Source organism: Chlorocebus sabaeus, chromosome 8 (genome assembly GCF_047675955.1).
Source record: "Chlorocebus sabaeus isolate Y175 chromosome 8, mChlSab1.0.hap1, whole genome shotgun sequence".
Taxonomy (NCBI): Eukaryota; Metazoa; Chordata; class Mammalia; order Primates; family Cercopithecidae; genus Chlorocebus; species Chlorocebus sabaeus.
The window spans coordinates 26832643-26856329 of record NC_132911.1 but is presented as its reverse complement, the minus strand read 5'-3'; the positions used below and the strand labels follow the sequence as shown (position 1 = coordinate 26856329).

At 48.2% G+C, this 23687-nt stretch overlaps 1 protein-coding gene across 7 annotated transcripts; it reads left to right on the top strand.

Moving 5' to 3' along the window:
• Positions 1-1898: 1898 nt before the first annotated feature.
• Positions 1899-23013, top strand: STMN4 (stathmin 4). Of its 7 annotated transcripts, XM_007961984.3 has the most exons (8): positions 1899-2013; positions 15441-15531; positions 16759-16854; positions 17493-17573; positions 17987-18195; positions 19124-19315; positions 20005-20058; positions 22404-23013. In XM_007961984.3, the coding sequence occupies exons 2-7, from the start codon at positions 15519-15521 to the stop codon at positions 20023-20025; spliced, it is 612 nt and encodes a 203-aa protein (XP_007960175.1). In that variant the 5' UTR covers positions 1899-2013; positions 15441-15518; the 3' UTR covers positions 20026-20058; positions 22404-23013. The 7 variants fall into 7 exon arrangements, with proteins under 7 accessions (XP_007960175.1, XP_072874111.1, XP_007960177.1 ...); XM_073018010.1 differs by lacking the exon at positions 17493-17573 and having other exon boundaries at positions 17990-18195; XM_007961986.3 differs by lacking the exon at positions 17493-17573 and having other exon boundaries at positions 1900-2013.
• Positions 23014-23687: the final 674 nt, after the last annotated feature.

Here is a 23687-nt window from a genome sequence, read left to right as displayed (position 1 = left end):
AATCCCAGCACTTAGGGAGGCTGAGGCGGGCGGATCATGAGGTCAGGAGTTCAAGACCAGCCTGACCAATATGGTGAAACCCTATCTCTACTAAAAATACAAAAATTAGCCGGGCGTGGTGGTGGGCACCAGCTACGTGGGAGACTGAGGCAGGAGAATCGCTTGAACCCCGGAGGTGGAATTTGCAGTGAGCCGAGATCGCGCCATTGCACTCCGCCCTGGGTGACAGAGTGAGACTCTGTCTCAAAGAAAAAAAAAAAAAAAGCAAAACAAAACATTACCCCTCCCCTCCAAGAAGAACACATGAGGCCAGGCTGGATGGTGGAATGTGGGGATGATGGACACATCTTGGGGGGCTTTAATCTCTAGAGGTGTTCTGGAGGAGAGGGTCTCGCTCCACAGCTGCCTGGCTCCTCTCCTGCCTCACCCTGCCTTCTCCAGCTCACTGGCTGAGGGCAGCAGCCTGTGAAGGTTATGTTAGTGGTCCCCCATTCCCTGAGGGAACTACAGAAGCCACCATCACTGACCTGTCATCTCCGCTCAAGAGTCCACCATATGGAAATGTAAACTAGTACAACCACTATGGAAAACTGTGTGAAAAATTTTTAAAGAACTAAAAGTAAATCTACCATTTGATCCAGCAATCCCACTCCTGGATATCTACCCAGAGGAAAAGAAGTTATTGTACAAAAAAGATACTTGCACATGCATGCTTATGGCAGCACAATTCACAATTGCAAAAATATAGAACCAGCCCAAATGCCCACCAATTAACAAGTGGATAAAGAAAATGTTTTCTATATATATAAATATATATTATATAATACAATATATAATATATATACACATTCCATGGTGTATATATATGTATATACACCATGGAATACTACTCAGTCATAAAAAAGGAATGAAATAATGGCATTTGCAGCAACCTGGGTGGAATTGGAGACCATTATTCTAAGTGAAGTGACTCAGAAATGGAAAACCAAACATCATATGTTCTCACTCATAAGTGGGAGCTAAGATATGAGGGCGAGAAGGCATAAGAATGATACAATGGACACTTAGGAGACTTGGGGGAAAGAGTGGCGGGAGAGTGAGGGATAAAAGACTACACACTGGGGACAGTGTACACTGCTTGGGTGGTGGGTGCACCAAAATCTCAGAAATCACCACTAAAGAACTTATTCATGTAACCAAACACCACCTGTTTCCCAAAAACCTATCGAAGCTTTTAAAAAATCCACCATATTTAGGAATCACCAGTGTAATGACCAATCCACCTTCCTACCTGTGGCTCCCTCTGGAAGGCCCAGGAGGGCTGGATGGGAGGGGCAGTGAGGACCCACTATGTCAGCAGAGATGTGGCTGATACCTTTGCAAAGGTGGCCAGAGGGAAGCCTTAGTCTCCAGAGACTCTAGTGCAGGGCCCTCATCAGCTCCCAATCCTGGGGTTTTTGCAGTCCCTGCAACCCCCCCGCCTTCTGAGTCATCGTTCAAACCCACCAGCCCTTCTGACAGAGCTGGAAACAGGCACCAAGCCCTCCAGGAAGCTATTTTTAGGGTTCATCTGTTCTTTTTTATTTCTTCTCTGGATTCCATATTCTCTCACCCCCAGATTTAAAGGACCTAAAGATTCTGGAAATCATTCATTTTACCCCCAGCTCACAAGCTATGGCTTCCCCCCAACCTTCCCTGTACCACTCCCTCTTTCTTTCTTCCTCTCCACCCTCACCCCTCTGGTTCTCCAGCTCCACAGGCAGCAGAGAAAGCAGGCTCTTTGTCTGACATCATCTTCCACTCCCTGGCCTGCTAAGAGTTACTCACTCAGGCAATCCCTGCTCCACCAGAGGAGACTGTCCAATTGCCAAGCAACCCACTGCTGGCCAATCACAGAGCTTGGAGGTGATGTCATGGCGAGAGCGAGCAGTGGTGCTGATGTTGAGAGAAGCCCAGGGTACCACTAATTGAGGGAGTGAGGAAGAGAGCAGCTCGCTTCTAACTGGACTGCACGTAAGTAGAAATAAAATGCAACTAATTTGAGGCTTTTCAGGCAAAAGAAAAAACAAGACAGCAGCTACAGTGGGGAGAAGAGAGGGGCCTAGCACCTATTGTGTCACTTTTGGTTTTACTCAATCATTTAAACTTTATCAGATCTTGGGGGAAAGGGGGTGAGGCAAAAAGAATGGCGCTCGGCCAAGGGGTGAGGGTAGGCTCCAGGTGCCACTTTTATTCCAGAGCTCAGGAGAGGCAGGATGGGTGGGAATTGTCAGATGCTACGGTGAGTTATTTCTGCATAAAAATATTTTGTTGCTTAGAGAGAAAGATTTTGTGCCACGTCTGGCTGCCCCTGCAGCTGGCTGTGACCTGAAGATCCCTTTCAAGTGGGAAGCTCTCCTGTGTTTTTACCTTTCCTTCCTCAGACACAGCTTTTCTTGTCTCCCATTCCCATTTTTATCACCCATCTTTTCCTTCAGCTCTATGCACGGGTTACTTTTTTCTCTTGGTTCTCAGGATGCAATGAGATCATCACCTCCTCCTGGCCCCGCCCCACCCTGAGGTCAGCCTAATCCTACCTGGCCAGAGGTGGCTGGCTCCAAAGCTGAAAACTGCAGACACCCAGAACTGCCACGCCCTGGCCACTGACTGGGACCCTGGCCAGCCCCCCCTCCTTATGCAGCCCACCACCCTCGCCACGAGTTTAGGCATCATTAATTTCTCATCCTGGGACCCAGGGTTTTGATGTCCAGCGGCCAGCCTTCCCCACGTGGTGGTGCTGTCTTTGTTTTATTTCTCCCAGGAAGACACAATCAGGTGTGGTAGAGTCTTGTTGTCCTGAACATGGGCAGGTCTCCAAAATGCTCTGTGCATGTGTGTGTGTGTGTGTGTGTGTGTGTGTGTGTGTGTGTGTGTGTATGGGGGTGGGAGGGAGAGGTTAGGAATGTTCATGCGCCCTTGTCTGAATACCCCGGGAAGGGATACCCCTTGTCTCAAGACCAAGAGAATACAAGGTGGAAATGGCCAGAGGTGGCCTGCTGAGGCTTGAGGGATGGGTGGGAGGTTGAGAGGGAATATGAGGGAATCTGTCTCAACCTGAGGCTGAGCCCCCCGCCTCCCAGGGGGAGGAAACCTCTCCCACAGGCGGGTGCTAGGGGAATGAGATCATCCTTCAGATGAGGAAATAATCATAGTGCTGGAGCAGTGAGAAGGCAGAGGGAAAAAGGTCTGATCGGCAGCTCCACAGAAGGAAACCACAGTTTCCCAGCAATGCTGCCCTAGTCTCCGGCTCACCCCAACCCTCCACTTTGCTGCTAGGAGCTGTACTTTCACCCCACTTGGAAACCACTGAGCACCTGTCAGCTGGTCCCAGCCCTCCTGGCATTCTCAGCTCCACCCAGGCCACTCCTGGAACAGCTCTGGAGTGAGCAGGATCTGAAAATGCTAGATGGGTCTACCATAGAGCACGTGCCCTGTAGGGAGTGAGTTCCCTAACACTGGAGGCATTCAAGCAGAAGTTGGATGGCCACCCAGCAGGGAGGCTTTGGAGGAAGTTTTTGCATTATGTTAGGGATTGGTCTAGGTTAGTGTTTTAACTGCAGGCTGAGACCCATTAGTACACTATGAAATCAATCTATGGATTGTAAATAGTTTTTTGTTTTAATAAAATGAAATAAGATAAAGTAGAAAATAATTAGAGCACATCTCACGTAATAGGATAAATAATGCTTCCTATGCTGTCTTCAGTTACATATCAGTTATGTTATATTTGTCTGTACAAATGTACATATATGTCTGTATCCATAATCATACATATGTGTATATGTCTGTATCATGACATATACATACTGGATCATAATATACAATGTAGCACTTTTTGTGAGTTTCAGTCAAGAAAGTTTGAGAAACATCTGGCTAACTGACCTCTAATTACCTCTCCTAACCCTGAGACTACAAGCCTATGAAAAACTCCCAATAGATAGTCAACCTTTTTTTTAAAAATTTTTAACTGTGGTAAATACACATAACATAAAATTTGCCATTCTAACTATTTTTAAGTGTAAACATCAGTAGTATTAAGGTTTACGTTGTTGTGCATCCAATCTTCAGAACTCTTTTCATCTTGCAAAACTGAAGCTCCATACCCATTAAACACTAACTCCCCATTCTCCCGTGCCCCAGCCCCTGGAAAATCCCATCCTACATTCTTTCTCTATAAATTTAACTCCTCTAGGTACCTCAGATAAGTGGAATCAGTACTTGTCTTTTCGTGATTGGCTTATTTCACTAAGCCTAATGTCCTCAAGGCTCATCCATGTTGTACACTGTGTGTCCCTATTCCCAGGCAAAAAATAAGTGCCTTTAAGTTGCAGTTAAATCCAAATATTGTTTTTTATGGGAAGCTGTCCTTCTTTAGTGCGTTACTTCATTCTAAAAGACCTGTCAAAGATGGAGAAGTTTGGTCTCATATTGTCCATACTGGCCAGGTTGTCGACTGGAGGTGGAGGGACAGTGGAAGTGTCCTGCATTTTTAGTTGGATGGCTGCTTAATAGCTAGATTTCACTTTAGTTCAATAAAGAAACACAAGGGCCAAGTGACTGTCTTCTTTCACTGGACTAGACCATTTTAACCACATTTTTCCTGTAGGGGGATGTGGGCTGATTGATGACTTTTAAAATAGAGCAACAAAGATTGACAAATTGAGGTTCAGAATAGGGTAGTTGAGCAGGGAAAAGCAACATAGGACAAAGAAATTAGGAAGGTAAGAGAGAGATAAAGAAAGGAGGAGAATAGTGTCTATATTAAACCAACTGTGTAGAAGGAATGGAAAAATTCAGATCTTTTGTGCTCATGCTTTTAAATAATAAGATATTTAATTATTAAGATCATAATCAAAGAAAGGCTTAATTTTTCAAGAACCCCCAAGATTGTCTCCCCTGCTCCCTCTGTTATCTTTATATTATTTCATACTTACCTGGAAATTCTCATTTGGAAACAGAATTCCCGGAGATTTTGAAGACACAGATGGGGAGAAATGAAACTGCTTTTGTGGGAGGAGGCATAGAAATTTTGGGGAATTACACAACATGTAAAGTGTAACTTTTGTAATGCCACTTAGGGAACCAATCAGTTTTTTTTAAGCTTGAGAAATCAACATCTATCATGTATAATTTGGTTTGCTTATTACATTAGCATTTGCTGTATTTAGAGATGTGACAGCCTGGGAAAGGTTGCTTTTTCTGTTTTTCTTTAGGGACGGATGGATACCAAAAATTCTTCCCTGCCATTTAAAAATTGGTTTTTTTTTTTCAGAGTTTTACATCTCTAGTCCCTCTAGGAAGACAAACAAATACATGCACACTTGCCCCCTTCCCACCTACATATGCATGCACACACATGAACCCCCACATCTGAACACTCCCACCCCATCCCTACACACACATATGAGTGCTCCCACCCCATCCCTACACACACGTGAGTGCTCCCACTCCATCCCCTACACACACACAGGCATACCTATCCCTCCCCACTGAAGCCCAAAGCTTGCTGGCCTTTCCATCAATTAAAACTGAGAGCTGCGTGTCCACTCCCCTAGGGTCCTGCTGTCAGAGGCTGGTGGTGGGAGGCAGGAGAACAGAACAGATCAGAAAAGGTGGGAGCCTGGGACTGGTTGGCCTGATTCATGGTGGGCTTTAGGCAACTCGAGAGTTTGGATAACAAACCGCAGAGTATGAATCCAGAGAAAGGAGCTGAGCTCAGATCCAGGATGAAAGACCCAGTAGGGGCGGATGACCAGAGTGTCAGCGGACCATGTGGGTCTGTGCCTAGACAGCCAGACTAGAGAGAGAAAAGTTCACACTGAGTATGCAGAAAGAGTTGGATAGAGGGTAGCACCTTTCAGGCAGGCTCTGTCTGCCCACAGCACAAACACAATTCAGCTATTGATCCTGGACAGGTTGTCTAGCATCTGCACCTGCCATCAAACCAGAAGCATAAGGACTTAAGAAACATACCATGGGCTGGGCACGGTGGCTTACACTTGTAATCCCAACACTTTGGGAGGCTGAGGGGGGCGAATCACTTGAGGTCAGGAGTTCAAGACCAGCCTGGCCAATATGGTGAAATTTCATCTCTGCTGCAAATGCAAAAATTAGCCGGGCATGCCGGTGGCACATGCCTGTAATTCCAGCTCCTCGGGAGTCTGAGGCACGAGAATGGCTTGAACCGGGGAGACAGAGGTTGCAGTGAGCTGAGATTGCACCACTGAACTCCACCCTGGGTGACAGAGGGAGACTCCATCTCAAAAAAAAAAAAAAACAAACAAAAACAAAAAGAAAACATGATTCCTTTCTGAAAAACAATTACTCCAACAAGTACTCTAGCTAATAAAAAAATTATCAAATTAAAGAAATCAAATTAAAAAAACCCCACATGGTGTCAATGATGGTCACAAGCAAAGAAAACACCAGAATTTAGAGCCATTGCCTAGTTAAAATTGGTATATTTATAAAGCTCAATGCAAATGTCAAACATCTTGAGTCTAGGGGATGTGTCTGTAAGATCATCACTGTATCTCTAGTGCTTTACATAGTGCACACAGTAGATCCTCAATCAATATTTGTTGGATGAATAATGTCAGAAAGAACTTAATAACGATAATCCAGAACTGAAAATCCAGATCTTTCTGACAAAACTAGGTTTGTACAGAGGTTTGTTGCTAAACCTCTCATCTCACACAAATAAAATCATTAGATACTCTTTTATTCTTAATGTAGTGAAACATAGACATAAAATATTTTAACATAAAGCTAAAATTAAAAGCAATACATAAAATTTACAAAGCATTGGAGAATGAAAGAATAAAGAAAACAAGAGCAATATTGCAAAAGATAAGGAATTTCTGTCAGTGTAGTTGAATGTGGGCCACAGGCTTGGCTCTGTTCTCTCTGAAACCTCAGGCAAGGCACTTCTTGGGCTCCCTGTCTCCTCCTCTGAAAAGAGGGAGGAATGGAAGCTACAGAGAGCTCCATGGCTCCTACTAACTCTGGGACTGCAGAATGGGCAGAGAGCTGGACCTCTGGGAATTTCTACAAGTTTCATTGCTTGTCCTCTGCTGATATGAAGATGAGTTAATTTAGTACACTTGATAGGTCAGGTGTGTGCATTTTAACAGGGACTCTCTGAGGCAATGCCTGAGCTGAAGGATAGATATAATGGTGAGAATTTTAAGCATGGAATGCACCTATAGAAGGGAGGCTGATATGGGGTATTTGCTTGCCCTTCAATCATATGCCATCAGCAATCATCCATTGCACTTACATCTAGGATGGCCTTGGATATGAGGACATAGCATGGAGCTTTATCAGAAATTGCATGGGCTTTGATATAAGAAGATTTCAATTCAAATCCCATTTTTACCACTTTCTACTCGTATGACTTTGGGCAAATCAAGTCACTTACCTAAATTGATGATCTATTAAGTGTGTATAGGATTTGGTGTGGGGAATAAAATGATAAAATGTATGTGCCCTGGCCAGACACGGTGGCTCATGCCTGTCATCCCAGCACTTCGGGAGACTGAGGCCAGAGGATCACTTGAGCACAGGAGCTTGAGGCCAGCATGGGTAACACAGTGAGACCCCATCTCTATCTTTAAAACATTTTTAGTGTAGATTCCCTTGCTTCTGTAAAAGCCCTGATTCCTTGCTTATGTAAAAATAGTAGACAGAGGGGAAAAAAACCTAGAAGAAAATGCCAATAGCATAAAGTAGCAAGACAACAGGGATTTATTTTCTTTTTTTCTGTCACATAGAATTTCTAAAATATAATGTGAATATGTTTGTAGTTAAAGCATTACTTATAAGATGCACATATGCCTATAGATGTAATTGTAGAGCAATATTCAATTACATTGTTGTTATTGGGAGTAAGATTAAAAGGGCTTGCCCTATATATTGATGCCTTCATGTGCTTTTAACCCAGGACCTCACACAGTACTTGGGTCACATGCCTCGCACACTCTCCAGGAGCTCAGAATGGAAGTCTGTGCCCCTGAACTTATCTTCTGTCACGCTAATTCTTCTGCATATACACATATACACACACATATATATGTGTATATATACATATACACACACATATATGTGTATATATACGTATATACACACATCTGAACACTCCCACTCCATCCCCGACACACACATATGAGTGCTCCCACCCCATCCCTAACACACATGTGAGTGCTCCCACTCCATTCCCTACACACACATAGGCATACCTATCCCTCCCCACTGAAGCCCAAAGCTTGCTGGCCTTTCCATCAATTAAAACTGAGAGCTGCGTGTCCACTTCCCTAGGGTCCTGCTGTCAGAGGCTGGTGATGGGAGGCAGGAGAACAGAACAGATCAGAAAAGGCGGGAGCCTGGGACTGGTTGGCCTGATTCATGATGGGCTTTAGGCAACTCCAGAGTTTGGATAACAAATCACAGAATATGAATCCAGAGAAAGGAGCTGAGCGCAGATCTAGGATGATCTGGGACTGCAGAATGGGCAGAGAGCTTGACCTCTGGGACACCCATCATCTCTTTCTCTTCATGCTCTTGGAAGCAAGAGCCTAAGAGGTGATTAAACAATGCCAATTTCCCCAGACCCAGTGAATCACACACTGTTCTGTTTTGCCCAGTTTCCCTCCATATGTCTCACTGGTTCCTTCTTGGTCTGTACTCTAATTCCCACTCCTTCTCCCTTTATGGCATGGTCCACATTATCGCGGCAGACCATTCTGAAGCCTGCAGAGCATCTGCAGAGCTTCCAAAGGCTCCAATGGCTCTAGATACCCACCCAGGGACCTGTTTTACTTTCCCACCAACAAAAACTCCTGTGGTTATTTTAGGATCTGGCAGAGGGCTTGGCACAGAATTAAATACTCAATAAATATTGTAGAAAGAATGAAAACCACATTCATGAAAAAATAATTTATCTCCTTTTGATTTTAAACCCAAAGAAGACACATGGCTGCCAATCAGAGCCTTTTGATCAGCATGAAATAACCAGGGGCACTGTTCTGAGCTGACATGATTCTATCCCAAAGCAAATAAAGTGGCATTTAGATAGCTTATGCAGCTAATTTCAGGTAAATATATAACCTCAACTGGATCTTGAAGAAGATTGGCAATAGGGCACAGACTTAAAGAACCACCTTCCTGTACTGCTTGTGGCTAGAGGACCTTAGTCAGAATTCATTGCCCCCACAACCATGAAGTATTCATCCTGATTCTTGGCCAGAGTTTCTAGATTTGTCTTCTGAAACCCTTGCCAGGTACAACTCTATTCAAGTCACTGGGACATGCATTATCTGCTTATCCCTCAAAAATAGTCCACATCCTGCAAGCATTCTTGGGGTATTTCTTCCAGTGACCAATAAAATGCTTGTTCACTCTGTCCTGTGGGCAGTCAGAGGCACTGAGAGGTCAGGCATACACCCAGCAGGTGGCCACGTGTCATCTGAGAGCTTGGCGCTTTTCTGTCTGCCCCTGGACATCAGCTGAATTACCTGGACATCAGCTGAAAGCCTTGGAGTGTGGGTTGCAAGCAAGTGCCCTGCCGGGGCCTCCCTTCTGTGTATCCACTTTCTCATTCAGAGCTGCTCTGGTGACCATGTGGGCTATCCCCTCTCATCCAGGATGGTGTTGGGGGCAGAGAAGGAACAAGTATAAAGGAGAAGGGCATTGACACTGGAATCCATCCCATCTCTTCCAGGAGTTCTCTGCACGACCTCAGAATCTTTGGTCCCCAGGAAGGAGACTATTGGCATTTTGGAAGGGACAGTTGTTTATTGTTTGGAACTGATGTGTACAATGCAAGACATTTAGACTCCACAGCCCCTGCCCACTAAATGCCTGTAGCATCCTTAGTCTCATGACTGTTGAAAGGTCCCGCGTAGTTTCTGGGAGTGAGACTGCACTGAATTGAGAACCACGGGCTTGTGATTGCCTGTTCTCTCCATCTCTGACATTCAAATGTTCTGGGTGAAATTGAGGGCTCTGATCTCGTCACTTGAAGCACCTTTTTCTCCCCACTATCCCACTATGAGATCCCTCCTCAGTCAACAGCCTACAACTTCACTCTTAGCCATGTCTTCCTCCAATCAAAACTTACTCATTCCGTTTTTCCTTATGGCTGGCTCTCTGCTTGGTGGGATTATCACCCACTAATTTATTTCTTAATAATTATGCTAATGGTTCAAGCCATCAACAAAAAGCTCTGGTTCCTTGCTTTTCTGTACAGACTCTTAGATGCTGGTGCTGGGGGAAATGTATGGATCAGTTTGTAAATGGAAAAATAGTGCTGGGTGAGATGTGAAAACTTCAGAGTGGAACTCAATCCAGCAGGTCCGACCCACACTTTGTACCCATACTGCTATTTGGCTTCCAGCCTTTCCCTCCTAAATTTTTCCCCAAATGAATGCTGCCAGATGAATATTTTTACACTAGAAGCAGAACCTAAAGAGACAGAGACAGGCTTTCCAATGAAACACATGAGGACCTAAATCCCAGCTCTGCCCCTACCTACCTGTGTGATGGTGTAATTTACTTAACTGCTGAGATTCAATGTCCTCATTCTCAAAGAACCTAATAGAAAAATGAGATAACAGTTGTGCTTTTCCTGCCCAAGAATGGTAGTTGTTATTATTGCTATTATTATCAGCATCACTGTTCCCTTCTCCCCTCATTCAAAAGATATCGGTGGCTTCCTACTGGGTGGGAGATAAAGCACAAAGTCCTTCACTGGTCTGGAGGGCTCTGTGATCTTCCAGTTCCTATTCTAGCATTCTGTCCCACTGCACCTTGCATGCAGCCCAGTGGGCCTCCTGTGTTCCTGAGTAAACCCGGTCCACATACCCGGCACACAGTCAGGTTCAAGTCATTGCAAGGTGATAGGCACTGCAGAACCTCAATTGCATAGTAACCTCATCACAGCCTGGGATGAGGCCACACTCGAATCTTTGCCATCTGAAGATCTAGCAGAGGGCTTGGCACAGAATTTTCTAAATAAATGAATACGTAAATAAATTGAGTCCTCTCTCTACCTGCTCTGCTGGATCAATCCCTGCCAGCACAGGGGCTCAGTTCCACAGGGAGACCTTGGCTCTTGACCAACCAGTTTGTGTCCATCAGAAGTGCTTGAGAGTGAGCACCAGGCAGGAGCTGGAGGGCCTGCCATCCTGAGCTCTGGCTCTCGTTCTGGATATTGACTGAATGACTGCCACATTGACCTTCCAGAGGGGGCTCCTTTGATCTTTGTTGCCGCTGGGTTTAGCGAATTTCCTGGTCTTCCTCAGGGGAAATTGAAGGGCTAGGATTGGCTTTCACCTAACAGAAAACACATAAGGAGCCTCTGAGGGGTGGGGATGGAGGTTTGCTTCTGCACTGGGTTTTGCCTTACATTGCTTTGCTGGCTGACATCTTGGCTAGAATCTCCCACTGAGGACTCGCACTCTTGGCCTCATACCTCCTATGGCCTCTATTGTCTCTTCATTTTCATCATACCCACCTGAATCCCTGGCACTCTGTGTGCTCTGACCTTGGGCATAACACCCTTACTGTCCTTCTTTGACAGTTACAGGAGAGGTTTGGTGGCCCTTGCTCCATTGTAGGCTGTATTTTGCTGTGGCATGATAACACGACCATGGCCGTTTAACAAACCCCACAAGACAACCTAGCGTCACACAACCAGGCCAGGTGTTGGGGAGGCACATGTGACCGGCCCCACCGGGCACAGATGCCGCAGGTTATTAAGAATAAAGTTGGGTCTCCTGCCATGGCTGGTGCCACCCAGTGGCAAAGACTTCTTGCATCTCTGTGCTCTCTGCTTCCCACCTTTTTATCTTCTGTGTCCTTTCTCAGAATGTCCCCCGGGCATATCTTTTGGGTCTTGAGTGCAAAAGAAATGATGTGACTGTTGGCATGAGGATTTATAAGGGCCCCATGGACCCACAGGCACAAGTATATAGATCACCTTTTTTTTTTTTTTTTGAGATGAAGTCTCGCTCTCTCTCCCGGGCTGGAGTTCAGTGGCGCAATCTTGGCTCACTGCAGCCTTCACCTGCTAGGCTCAAGCAAGTGATTCTCCTGCCTCAGCTTCCCTAGTAGCTGAGACTACAGGCACGTGCCACCATGCCTGGCTAATTTTTGTATTTTTAATAGAGATGGGGTTTCACCATGTTGGCGAGGCTGGTCTCAAACTCCTGACCTCAAAGTGATTCACCCACCTCAACCTCCCAAAGTGCTGGGACTACAGGCATGAGCCACCGCGCCCAGCCACACAGATTATCTTGAGGAACAAATCAGCCCATGAATGAATGCTGGTACCTGAGGTGAAAAAAAACATGGGGTTGAGCCCTGGCTTAGTCACTTCCTAAGGGCATTAGTTTCCCGGGGCTACTGTATCACAGTACCACTAACCAGGAGGCTGGAAGTTCAAAGCTGAGATGTCAATGGACTGAACTCTGTTGAAGACTCCAGGGGAGGATCTGTCTTTGCCTCTTGCAGGTTTTGGCGGCCCCAAACATTCCTCGGCTTGTGGCTGCCTTGCTCCCATCTCTGCCTCTGTCTGCACATGGCCTTCTCTTTTCTCTCTGTCTCTCTTATAAGGACACTTGCCATTGGGTTTAAGGCTTTCTCAGGCAAGCAGGAATGATCTCTTCTTCAGATCCTTCATTAAGCCCTTTTTTCCAAATAAGCTCACATTCACAGGTTATGGGGGTTAGGATGAGGATGTGTGTATGTAGGGGATATTATTTAACCTACTGTACTGAATGGCCTTGAAAAGGCACTTAGCTTCTCTGAGCCTCAATTTCATTCTCTATAAAATGGGGATAGTAATTCCTACCTTACGAGGCTATTATGAAAATTAAAGTGAGTTTATCACATAGCAGCTGCTCGGTAAGCACACATTTTTAACATGCAGTCCGTACCCTGTAACACTGAGAGGTCTCCATTGCAAATCCCTTGACCGTGACCATGCATACGTCTGCCCACCTCTACAACATCTCTTGTTTCCTGCCCTGGTCTTCTTTCTCTGGCTTTCCGACCTTCTCTGTGTTCCTAAAACTCCTAGGCCATGTCCTTCCATGTAGAAAGCACTTGCTACATATTTTAAAGTTAACTCATATCCCCAGGCCAGGCTGGCTTTCTGTGAGTCCTCAGGACCACAAGAGAAAGCATTAGTGAGTATCTAGTTCTTCCACTGGTTACAGTGGAAGAGCTTACAAGTCGAGAGACCTGGAGACTAGACTCAGCTCTGCACCCTTAGAGCTGTGTGACCTCAGGCAAGCGTCTTAACTTCTCTGAACCCCAGGTTCTTCATCTGAAAGCAAAGCTGATGATGCCTGTCTTGTCAGCTTAAGCCAGCTTCATGCAAAGTTTGACTAGGATAATGTGGTGGGTGTGGGGTGCTCCCTGAGCACAGGGTCCTATCATCATTTCTAGCTTGGGCTGGGGGCACATTCCATGACTCCAACTGCCTGCTCCTACTCAGTCTGCCTTCTTTCTCAGGCATCCCTCTCTACCTCCCCTCCACCTGTCCGTGCTTCCACTTCTGATGCTTTCCCCAGGTAGAAGTCCAAGGCCACTGCCTCTCTGGCAAGGGCTTACTCACTGTGACTTGTCAGTCAGTCTGGCCATGAGCAGAGACTGTGGGATGGGGTGTCATGACCAGGGAAGTCGCATGCAGGCACCAGGCCTGCCTCTCTGTTCAGGGACTCACTGGTACCATCAGGACCAGTTTAGTTCTGCAGAAAGAAGACCCATTGTGCTGCAATGACAGGGGCCTCTGGCTCCAAAGCACAACAACAAGAACAAGGAGAACAAAGCACTTTAAGTCCAGCTGGACCTCGGTTCAAATGGGCACTCTAACTTGCTAGCTGCATCATCCTGAGCAGGCACATAAACCCTCTGAGCCTCAGTTTCCCCATCTGCACATGGAAACAAGAGTCCTTACTTGCGGGGCCAGAGGTAATGGCTCTGAAGCAGGCGAGTGGCACCTGGTAGCAGCCCTGATGTAAAATACAGGGCAAAGAGACTAACATTTATTCAGAGCTTCCTGTCTGCTGGATGCTATGCATGGGTTTTTCTTATTTAATTTGTACAGCTCTGTGCATGATTAAGATGGAGAAAAAGACTAGCGAGAGCTGGTAAGAGAGGTGATGCTTGTGTTTGACCACACACTGGTCTAGCCCTAAAGCCAGAGTTGAGTTCACTGCCCCATTGCCTCCTCCTGCCAGTCCCCAGCCAGCACAGAAAGGCAAGGGGCTTTAAGTGGGTCTCAGAGTCCCTTTGGCTGGCGAGGATGCAGGCAGTGAGCTTGCTGGCTCTCGCCACCCTTCCCTGGCACGGTGACCACAGAGGGTGACCGAGGATCAAATGGTCCTGAGGATGGGCACTCACTGCTGGCCGTTCCTCACTCTCTTGGTAGTAGCCTTCGTGGGTTCCAATCACCTCCACTCTTCTGATCCTCCCAGATCTGCTCTTTCCCTGCCTCTCCTCTTTCGTCTCCTGCCCTGCCCCCTCCTCTTCCCACTTTCTGGTCTAGTGTCAACCAGCTCGACCTGATCCCATGGACACTGAGAGGTGTTCTCACCCTGACCCTTGGCCATGATGTTCCCTTGTAGAATGCCCTCCTGCTAGCTCTTGTCTGATTCTAACTCATCCTCAAGGCACCGCTCAGGTGCTACGGACACCAGGGACCCCTCCCAGGCTTCCGGGGGTGTGGAGCCCTATCTCTGTGCCCCACGGCAATTCCTCATGCTGATTTCTGGCAGTGTGCTGGCCCCATGATGACGACTGGACTCCTTAATGTTTTTCTTTCCTGTGTCCTGGATTGTCTTAAATAGGGTCAAACACAGCTTAGGTCAGTCATCTCGGGAAAGGGAAGGTGAGAGGTACCTGAAGAGTCCTGTTAACATCCTAAGTCCAATTCCTTCTCATCCCATATCAGAATTGGCCCAAAGAGTTCTGGGGCGTATGTGGGGAGAAGTTGAGGACACAGTTATTTTATGAATGCCTCCCAGATGATTCTGCCGGAGGATTTGCCTCTCACCCTAACCCTTGAATTGGGCTAGGTTCTTGAGCTACGGAGGGGGACAGATGAGTACCCCTTGATCCATACGTTTTTGGGAAACTCATGCTTGCATGCGCTGGGGGGCTTGAGATTGGAAAGCCAATTATGAAGTATCATTAGTGCATGGAATCTGAGCTTGTTTAGTGTCATGTGGGAGGGAGGTGGGGTGGGGGACCCCCAGGGTGAGTTGGTGGGGAGAGGGCCTGGAGGAAGAGCAAATGAGGTACCCCTGAGATTCCCTCCCCAGTGTATAAAGACCTTTCTTATAAGAATAACCTGTCTAATCCATCGATAGTAACATCCTGTCCTCCCCTTTTCTCAGGTTGGCAACAGCGTCCTAAGCTGGTGACAGACCCACTCTGTGACTTTCAGCTAGATTCAGCTACCAGATCCCAGAAACATGACCCTTGCTGGTAGGTACAAAAACTATGTGTGATGGGGCATAGGTTGTTCCCTCTGCCCTCACCCAACATGCACTCACAGAAGCAGGGAAGTACACAGCTGGCAGGAAGCACACGGGGTGGGGGGGCGGTGCAGGTAGTGATGGGAGGCATGGGAACATGCAGGCAGTGGCAGAAGGCACACCACTGCTTGTCACCATAAGCGACAAGTTGAGCAAGTGGTGGGGGATGTGTCACAGCTAAGATTTTCTTCCTTTTGCTCATCTGTATATGTGTTTTGTTTTGTTTTTTTTAGATTTTATGATGCCTATATATTATTTTTGCAGTTACATGTATTTTCAAATTTGTAAAAGGAAGCCAGGTGTAGTGGCATATGCCTGTAGTCCCCGATATCAGGAGTCTGAGGCACGAGGATCACTTGAGCCCAGGAGTTTGAGTCCAGCCTGGGCAACATATTGAGACCCTCATCTCAACAAAAAATTGTACAAGGAAATGAGGATGGGGGGAACACCTGCGCTGTGCTAGGTAGGGGTCAGCTAAGGGCTGTAGTCGGAGCAGCCAGACACACGGGCCCCAGGGCAGTAGGGGGAGGGACTTTTAGGAGCCAGGGCAGCTCTGGCCCCTGACATCCCAAACACAGATAGACTAGAAGGTGGCGGGGTTATGTTCCAACTTTTGGGGACACCAGCGACCCCCAGGCTCTGTGCACTGTGTTGGAAAGGTCAGAGAAGGCTCACAGCCTGACCTTATGAGGGGCAGACTAGAGGGATGGTGGTGAGGACGGCCCCCTCCTAGCTAGCTCCTTAACCCCGCAGGCCAGCGCTGCCAAGTATTTGGAGTAGAATGGAGTGTGGGTCTCCTGTGTCCTGGAGAAAAAGAATCCGAATGTCCTGGAGCAGATGTTGGGGGATAGAGAGCTGAGGCACTGCTGCTTGGGACCTTTCCATGAGGGCATTTTGCTTTCTGGTCTGGAAGGGGAGGAGACATCCTGTGGAGAAGGATCTGATGCTCTGGAAGGCTCAGGTTTCCCTAGGAGACAGGAGTGGGTTCGAATCCCACACAGGGATCCTGAACAGCACGGCTCAGGGCAAAAGGCTTGGATCCCCAGCCTCGGCGTGGGTCTGCGTGGTTTGAGTGCCTTTATGGAACCCTGGGCTGCTCAGAGCCCCAGACCCGCGGAGACGCTGGTTTCTGAGGTTAGGAGAGGCGCCATCTTCACCTGACTTGATGTTTCCGCAGCCTACAAAGAGAAGATGAAGGAGCTTCCGCTGGTTTCCTTGTTCTGCTCCTGCTTCCTGGCTGATCCCCTAAATAAGTCTTCCTACAAATATGAAGGTCAGTGAAGGCTCAGCCAGGAAAGTGAGGAGCGGGGGGGCCCTGTGTCCTGTCCTTATGGGTCCTGCACCCCAACCCCAGTTCAGTGAAACTCTCATCCCCAGACAGTTTCCTTCCCAGTGCCGATGAAATCACAGCGGGTGAGCCTGAGGGTCTGAGCTGCAGTGGTGCAGCCTGGGCACTAGGGGGAGGCCACGAAGGTCTGCATCAGGCGCCTCCGGAGTGCACTCGATCTTGTCACTTCTGTTCATTCGTCCAGCAAATCGGGACTGGGGGGTATGCAAAGCTGAGCCAGACAGAGATTCTGCCTGTGGGGAACATCTAGACCAGAAGAGAAGATGAGACGATGTGAGTCAGTTTCCAGGTCAACAGGTCTCCTCTGGGAAGGGTAGAGAATGCTCTGGGAGAGTCCAGAGGTGGGAAGAGGAAGTTCTGTGACAGCCATGCTGTGTGGGGCCTGTAGCCCAGACAGCCCCAAGACACCAGCAAGGAGCACTGAGTGGCCACGTCCTCACCAGGGGTGCTCGGGGACCAGGTCACCTCGTAATGTCCTGGTTAGAAGCAGGGATGGGTTTGGTTTGGTCTGGCACCAAGGAACAGGCATGCTCGGATGACCTGAGGTTGTTTTTTCTGTCTAGGCTGGTGTGGGAGACAGTGTAGGAGGAAGGATGAAAGCCAGCGGAAAGACAGTGCTGACTGGAGAGAAAGAAGAGCGCAGGGTAGGAGGGAGGCAGCGGAGGGGTTCCGCAGGCCTAGCGTCAGATGGGCAGTGGCCGGGGGTGGGCGGGGCTGAAACGCACCCCTGCCTGTCACCACAGATGATAAATTGAGCAGCTCAGCAGTCAGAGGAGGCTGGTGGGGGAAGCAAAGGCAAAAGCAGCCAGCATCGTAGGAAATCACATTGCCTGGGGCCCCCTACTCTTGGGGGCTGAAGCCTCACTGTGGCTACAAACTCCTTCAGCCCCGTCAGAGGCCATCGCCCTTAGGTACTAGGGTGCAGGACTGAGCCAGACCCCAGTTTCCAGCTTGCTTGGGGCCCCGGCTTTCCCACTCCCGTGCGCATGCGCTGCGTGCTGGCTGGGTGCCTGTGCATTCTTCAGGACATGAGCAACCCCTTCTCTACCCTCTGTAGCAGACACGGTGGACCTGAATTGGTGCGTCATTTCCGACATGGAAGTCATCGAGCTGAACAAATGCACCTCGGGCCAGTCCTTCGAAGTCATCCTGAAGCCACCGTCCTTTGATGGGGTGCCCGAGTTCAACGCCTCCCTGCCCAGGCGGCGAGACCCATCCCTGGAAGAGATCCAGAAGAAACTAGAAGCGGCTGAGGAGCGAAGGAAGGTACATGCTGCCCTTTCCTTGTTTCCTCCCTCTCAGCATCAAGGGGAGGGAGGTGGAGAAGACAGGTGGTGGAACTGAGCTGGGGTAAGCTCATCACCAGTCTGCAGTATTTAGGGAGCATCTCCCGAGTGTGCGGTGGAGAATGAGGCACCATTGAGGGAAACAACGAACTAAACGCCCTTGGCCTCTCAGGGCTCACAGTTTGGTTAGGGGGATAGGACATTGTACCACCTTCCTCCAAGAGGTGGCCCTATATGCATGGTGGCAAAAATAAGACTTTGACAAATAGTAAGGATTTAGGGAAAGGCTAGGGAATTAAGGAAAGAGCTTCTTCATTAGAGGAGGGAGAGTAGATCATGGTGTAGTGCATCTCCAGGCCCAGGATGCCTTCTGTGCCTTCTACGGATTCTCATGGCTTGATTCTGATGCCATATTCTACGTGTGACTTTTCTTCATCTTTCAATCAGAAAATAATCCCGTATCGTGAATTCCTTCAGTGCATCCTGTCTACACCCTAGGGCATATGTCTACGCTAGTCTGGGTTTGAGTGATTTATATATGTCTTATCTCTATGACACTATTTTTTTTACCCCAAGCTGTTAGACCAGTGCCTGGCACATAGTATAAGATCATTTAGTGTTTGCAAATGAATGAATGAATGAATGAATGAATGAATGAATGATGGCAATGAGCAAAAGGGCCGTGAAGGTATTTAGGAAAAGGCTGGGGGAAAAAAAATCAAAGAATGTGGAAGGCTCTGAAAGTGGTGGGGAGAATTTAGGAAATGTCCTTGCTTCCTGCTAATGGGCTGGGGACCAGGCCCAGGGAGGCCAGTGTTCCGGGTGTGCAGCTTTTCAGCCATGATGGTGAAAATAAACCCCGACGCACTCACTGTGAAGGACCTCCTTCTGCCTTTATGCTTCCGCAGTACCAGGAAGCGGAGCTCCTGAAACACCTAGCAGAGAAACGGGAACATGAGAGAGAGGTGATCCAAAAAGCCATTGAGGAAAACAACAACTTCATCAAGATGGCTAAGGAAAAACTGGCCCAGAAGATGGAATCCAATAAGGAGAACCGGGAGGCCCACCTCGCTGCCATGTTGGAACGGCTGCAAGAGAAGGTGAGGGGTCCCTGGCTAGAGAGGAGGTTCCTGGGACACGCTGTTTTCCTTCTACAGCAAGTACACAGGGACCTACTGATCATCTCAGGCAGGAAGCAGCCTCGGGCAAAAATTGGGATCTTTCTCTTAGGCAGGATCCTTAGAGAGTTCCGAAGGATGATCCGGGTAGTCAGAGGCAAGAAACAGGAACCAGACTCAAAGTTTCCTTGGGGGATATTCTGCACAGTTACACAATTAAAATCCTTCATTGCCTTAGGGAGAGTATATGTCTGATTCTCTAGAAGAAGCCTATCTAATACAAAGGAGTAGAGATAGACAAGCAGGTGTGCATTCCTAGCTTCATCCCTGAGTGGACTGATTCGATGGAAGGAGACGCTTTCTTGAGCTCTTGGCTCTAAGTCATGGGTATGATGAGCTGAGATTCCCACTGAGCAGGAAACATGATTCTCTCTAAACCTCTTGACACAGACCCAATGAGTCAAAGGTCCTTCCAATATGTTGCCTTTTGTCAATAAATGGAACGGTGTCACCTAAATATGAGAAACATGAGGCCGGGGTTGGTTCTGTGTGTCAGCAGAATATCAGCCCGTTCTGCTGAGAACACGTTGGCCTCATTTCCTGAGTCTCAAGGCCGCCCCAGTTTCTCCTGCAGCTCCTGGGAGAGCTCCAGCTCTGTGTTTTATTTCCAGGAACCGCCTGCTGCGCGGTGACTCCCGGGACCTGATCGGTGGCCTCGTCCCATGGTGAGCAGCGTGGTCCCCACTCCTTCCTGCCCATCCACCTAGAGTCTCAGGCCCTTGGCAACAGGTCCTAGAAGGATCTGGTTTCTTCACGAGGGGTCTGAATGTTGCATAGGCCCTGGAACTGGCCAGCACGAGGCAGCCCCTGTGCTCTGATGCACCAGTCTGCGAAACTTGGCAAGGCCTCCACCAAGTGCCACATGGGAGGGAGGTGATCTGGGTCGGCCCTCAGGCTTCCCCAGTTATGGAGGGATGACCTGCAGCAAACTCTTAACAAAAACCTGGGGTTGAGCTAAGATGGGCATGGCCCTGAGACCAGACCCAAAACAAATCACTGAGGCTCCACCTGACCCAGGATATAGCACGTGAGAGACTCTGCAAAACACTTTCATTTCCTCTTGCCAGTATCCTCACAACAAGTCCCTGAGGCAAGCTGGACAGGTGTTATCCTTATTTTACAGATGAGAAAAACATGTCAACAAAGGTCAAATGACTTGCCCAGGGTCACGAAACTAATAAGCAGTGGAGCTAGGACTAGCACTTAGCTCTTTGGCTCCAAGTCCAAGTGGTTCAGGGAGACCAGCCCATGATTGTCCTGCCAGCCTTTTGTCATCAAGAGATACTTTGGAGGCCAAGGAAATGGAGTGCAGAACCTAGGGCTCTGCCCAGTGAGCTCACCCAAGAATGGAGGTAGATTCAGAGGCAGAGAGATCAGTAGATTCAGATGCAGAGAGTTTGGAAAGGTCCATATTGTAGAGTGATAGCTGTGAAGGTAGGGTAGACTCAAAGAGGTGTGATGTCAGAGCAGACATTTGAAGGAGCAGCATCCCTCTGGGACCTCGGCCCCCTTTCTCCCCTTTACCCACTGGTGGAGGCAGGAGGTTGGGTGAGAGTTGGGTGTATGTTTTCTGCCCTGTTCACCTGTGCACCAGGCCACGGACACCTTCAACAAAGCCTGCTATGCCGGTGTTTGTGTGGGTCACTTACCCCATGTACCAGACTCGCTTGGTATAAAATTCAAAAATACAGATACTTGGATCCTTCCCCAGAATACTAACCCTGGCTGTCTAGGGATGGTGCTTTCTAGGTCATGCTGATACATACCAAAGTTTGGGAACCCCTGCCCTGTGCACACCACTCCTCACTCCTAGGCCACGGAAAGTTCTAGGGTGTCTGCAGGGACAGATTTGTAGTTTATAGTTTATTCTGAAAACCTGGGCTGTCTCAGTGGGTCTACTTCAGGCTGATTCTGTCATCTGGATGTGATAGTGCCAGGCTCTGGGAGGAACAACATTTGTTGAGCACTTGCCATCTGTAAGGCGCCATAGTAGAAACTGGGAAATACCAAGAAGAGAAGGATGTGGTCCCTGCCCACAGGAAAGTCACCGTCTAATAGAGAACCCAACAATCTGCACAGTGAGCAGGTGAACACTAAACATCACGGAACTTGAGGGGTGAAAGAGCCTCCTGTCTGTGCCCTTCTCTTTAAAGATCAGAGAACTGAGGCCTGATTGGAGAAGTGAGCCAGCCAAGATCCTCCTGCAGATGGGCCTTGGAAAGCAGATACCATCCTTTGGCTGCTCTACCCTGTGAAATAAAAGAAGGTTCTCTTAAGATAGGTGTAAGAAAGTCCACTTTTTGGAGTTGGGCAACATTTTCAAAATTCTTCTGTCGATTTGTACTTTAAGAGTCCACACCTGAGCATGGTGGCTTACACCTGTAATCCCAGCACTTTGGGAGACAGAGGTGGGAGGATCATTTGAGGCCAGGAGTGAGAGGACAGCCTGGGCAACGTAGCAAGATCCCATCTTTATTTTTGTTTAAATAATAACAAAGTAAAATCAAAGAGTCCTCATCTTTCACCAGGAGGGATAAGACAATTCTTGCAAAGGAGATGGATGAGAACTAGAAGCAGCAGGCAAGTGCATGTGACTTGTAGGAGATGCTTGCAGTGAGGCCTGTCTGTTCTGCCTGCTCCTCTGGCACAAACTACCCCCAGCAGCTCCTTATATTAAGTCAAGCTATACAATCTAATCCAAACCACAGAATGGCCAGGTGAGGGAGGGAGAGGCTGGGGGGATGCCCAGGGTCACTGTAAGGTGGGCCCCTGCCGCAGTTTGACACCCACAGGCCCCTGAGCTCCCTGGGGCAGCACCAGTAGGCTCACCCCCTGCCTCCTGCCAGCCTCACCTGCCACCTTCTGCCCCTCTCAGGATGCATTTGCAGACACAGCTCTTCACTGCCTGTGGTGGCCACTCTTTGCCTTTGGTTCTCTTGCCCCTTGGCCTCCCTTTTTGTCCCTGGGGCAGCCTTGTGTGACCTGCCCTTTTCCCTCCCTTCCTTTCCAGGACAAGCATGCCGAGGAGGTGAGGAAAAACAAGGAGCTGAAGGAAGAGGCCTCCAGGTAAAGCCTAGAGGCCAAAGAACTTTCCAGGTCAGCCGGACAGCTCCAGCAGCTCCACGTTCCAGGCAGCCTCGCCCGTCGGCTGCACTCCCAGCACTGGGGTTTGGGGGGAGGGGGGTGGCCAAGGGGCGTTTCCTCTGCTTTTGGTGTTTGTACATGTTAAGAATTGACCAGTGAAGCCATCCTATTTGTTTCCGGGGAACAATGATGGGGTGGGAGAGGGGAGAGGAGAGAGTTTGGGAAAGGGAGATGGAGAAGAGCTCAAGGACGTTGCAACCCTGCCCGGCACAGATCTGATTTTCACATCTCTACCTGGACATTGAGCCTCCAGGAAGAAACCGTGTTGAGGGGAGATGAAAACCAGGGCAGTAGAACTTCAGGGTGAAGGACAGAGTCTTGGGTGGGGCAGCGGCTGCAGGGCGCACCAGAGAGCCCAGCCAGAGGGTGTGTGAGGACCAGAGGTGTCGCTTCCGCCCTGCAGCAGGTGGGATGAGGTCTGTGTGTGTGTGTGTGAACCATCATTTTTTGATCATCATGACCAATGAAACATTGACTCCAAGTGTCCAGTGCTTTATTTCCCAAATGTGTCCTTTGGGTAATTGTTAAAAAGTTCTCGAAATCTGGCTTTCATCCATCTGATGGCAGATGCCCCTTTGCTTCCTTAATTTTGCCATTCGAGCGTCCGGAGCCGGGTGAGGTGGGTTGAATCATGCCAGGCTTTGGCATAATTGAAAGGTTTTCTCTTTTGTTTTTTAAAATCCCCCCTGTGGGCTAATCTTGATTGGATAGCATGCACTAAATTGACGAGAAAAGGAACTCAATCTTCCTTTCAATGAACTCACATCCTAATATGGTCCCCAAGATGCATTGTAAGAAGGAAGTTGTCTTAGTCACAACCGTTCAGACTGCTATAACAAAATACCTTAGACTAGGTCATTGATAGCAGAAATTGATTGCTCACAGTTTTGGAGGCTGGAAAGTCCAATATCAAGGCACCAGCATTCAGTGTCTGGTGAGGGCTTCCCATCTGCTTTAAAGATGATGCCTTTTTGCTGCGTCCTTACATGGCATAAGGAAAGGGCAAAAGGGCTTCCTCAAGCCTCTTTAAGGCACTAATCCCATTCATGAGGGTGGAGTCCTCATGATTTCACCTCTTAAGGCCCTATCTCTTAAGTCTGTAGTGTCGGGATTAGGGTTCAACCTGTGAATGGGGGGAGCCAGCAACATT

Bases quoted from the DNA above. Each gene is read 5' to 3' on its own strand.
- STMN4 (XM_007961983.3), top strand. The intron at 17,574-17,986 runs GTAGGAGGGAGG...TACCCTCTGTAG, and splicing joins GAGAGAAAGAAGAGCGCAGG to CAGACACGGTGGACCTGAAT. The intron at 19,316-22,403 runs GTGAGGGGTCCC...CTTCCTTTCCAG, and splicing joins TGGAACGGCTGCAAGAGAAG to GACAAGCATGCCGAGGAGGT.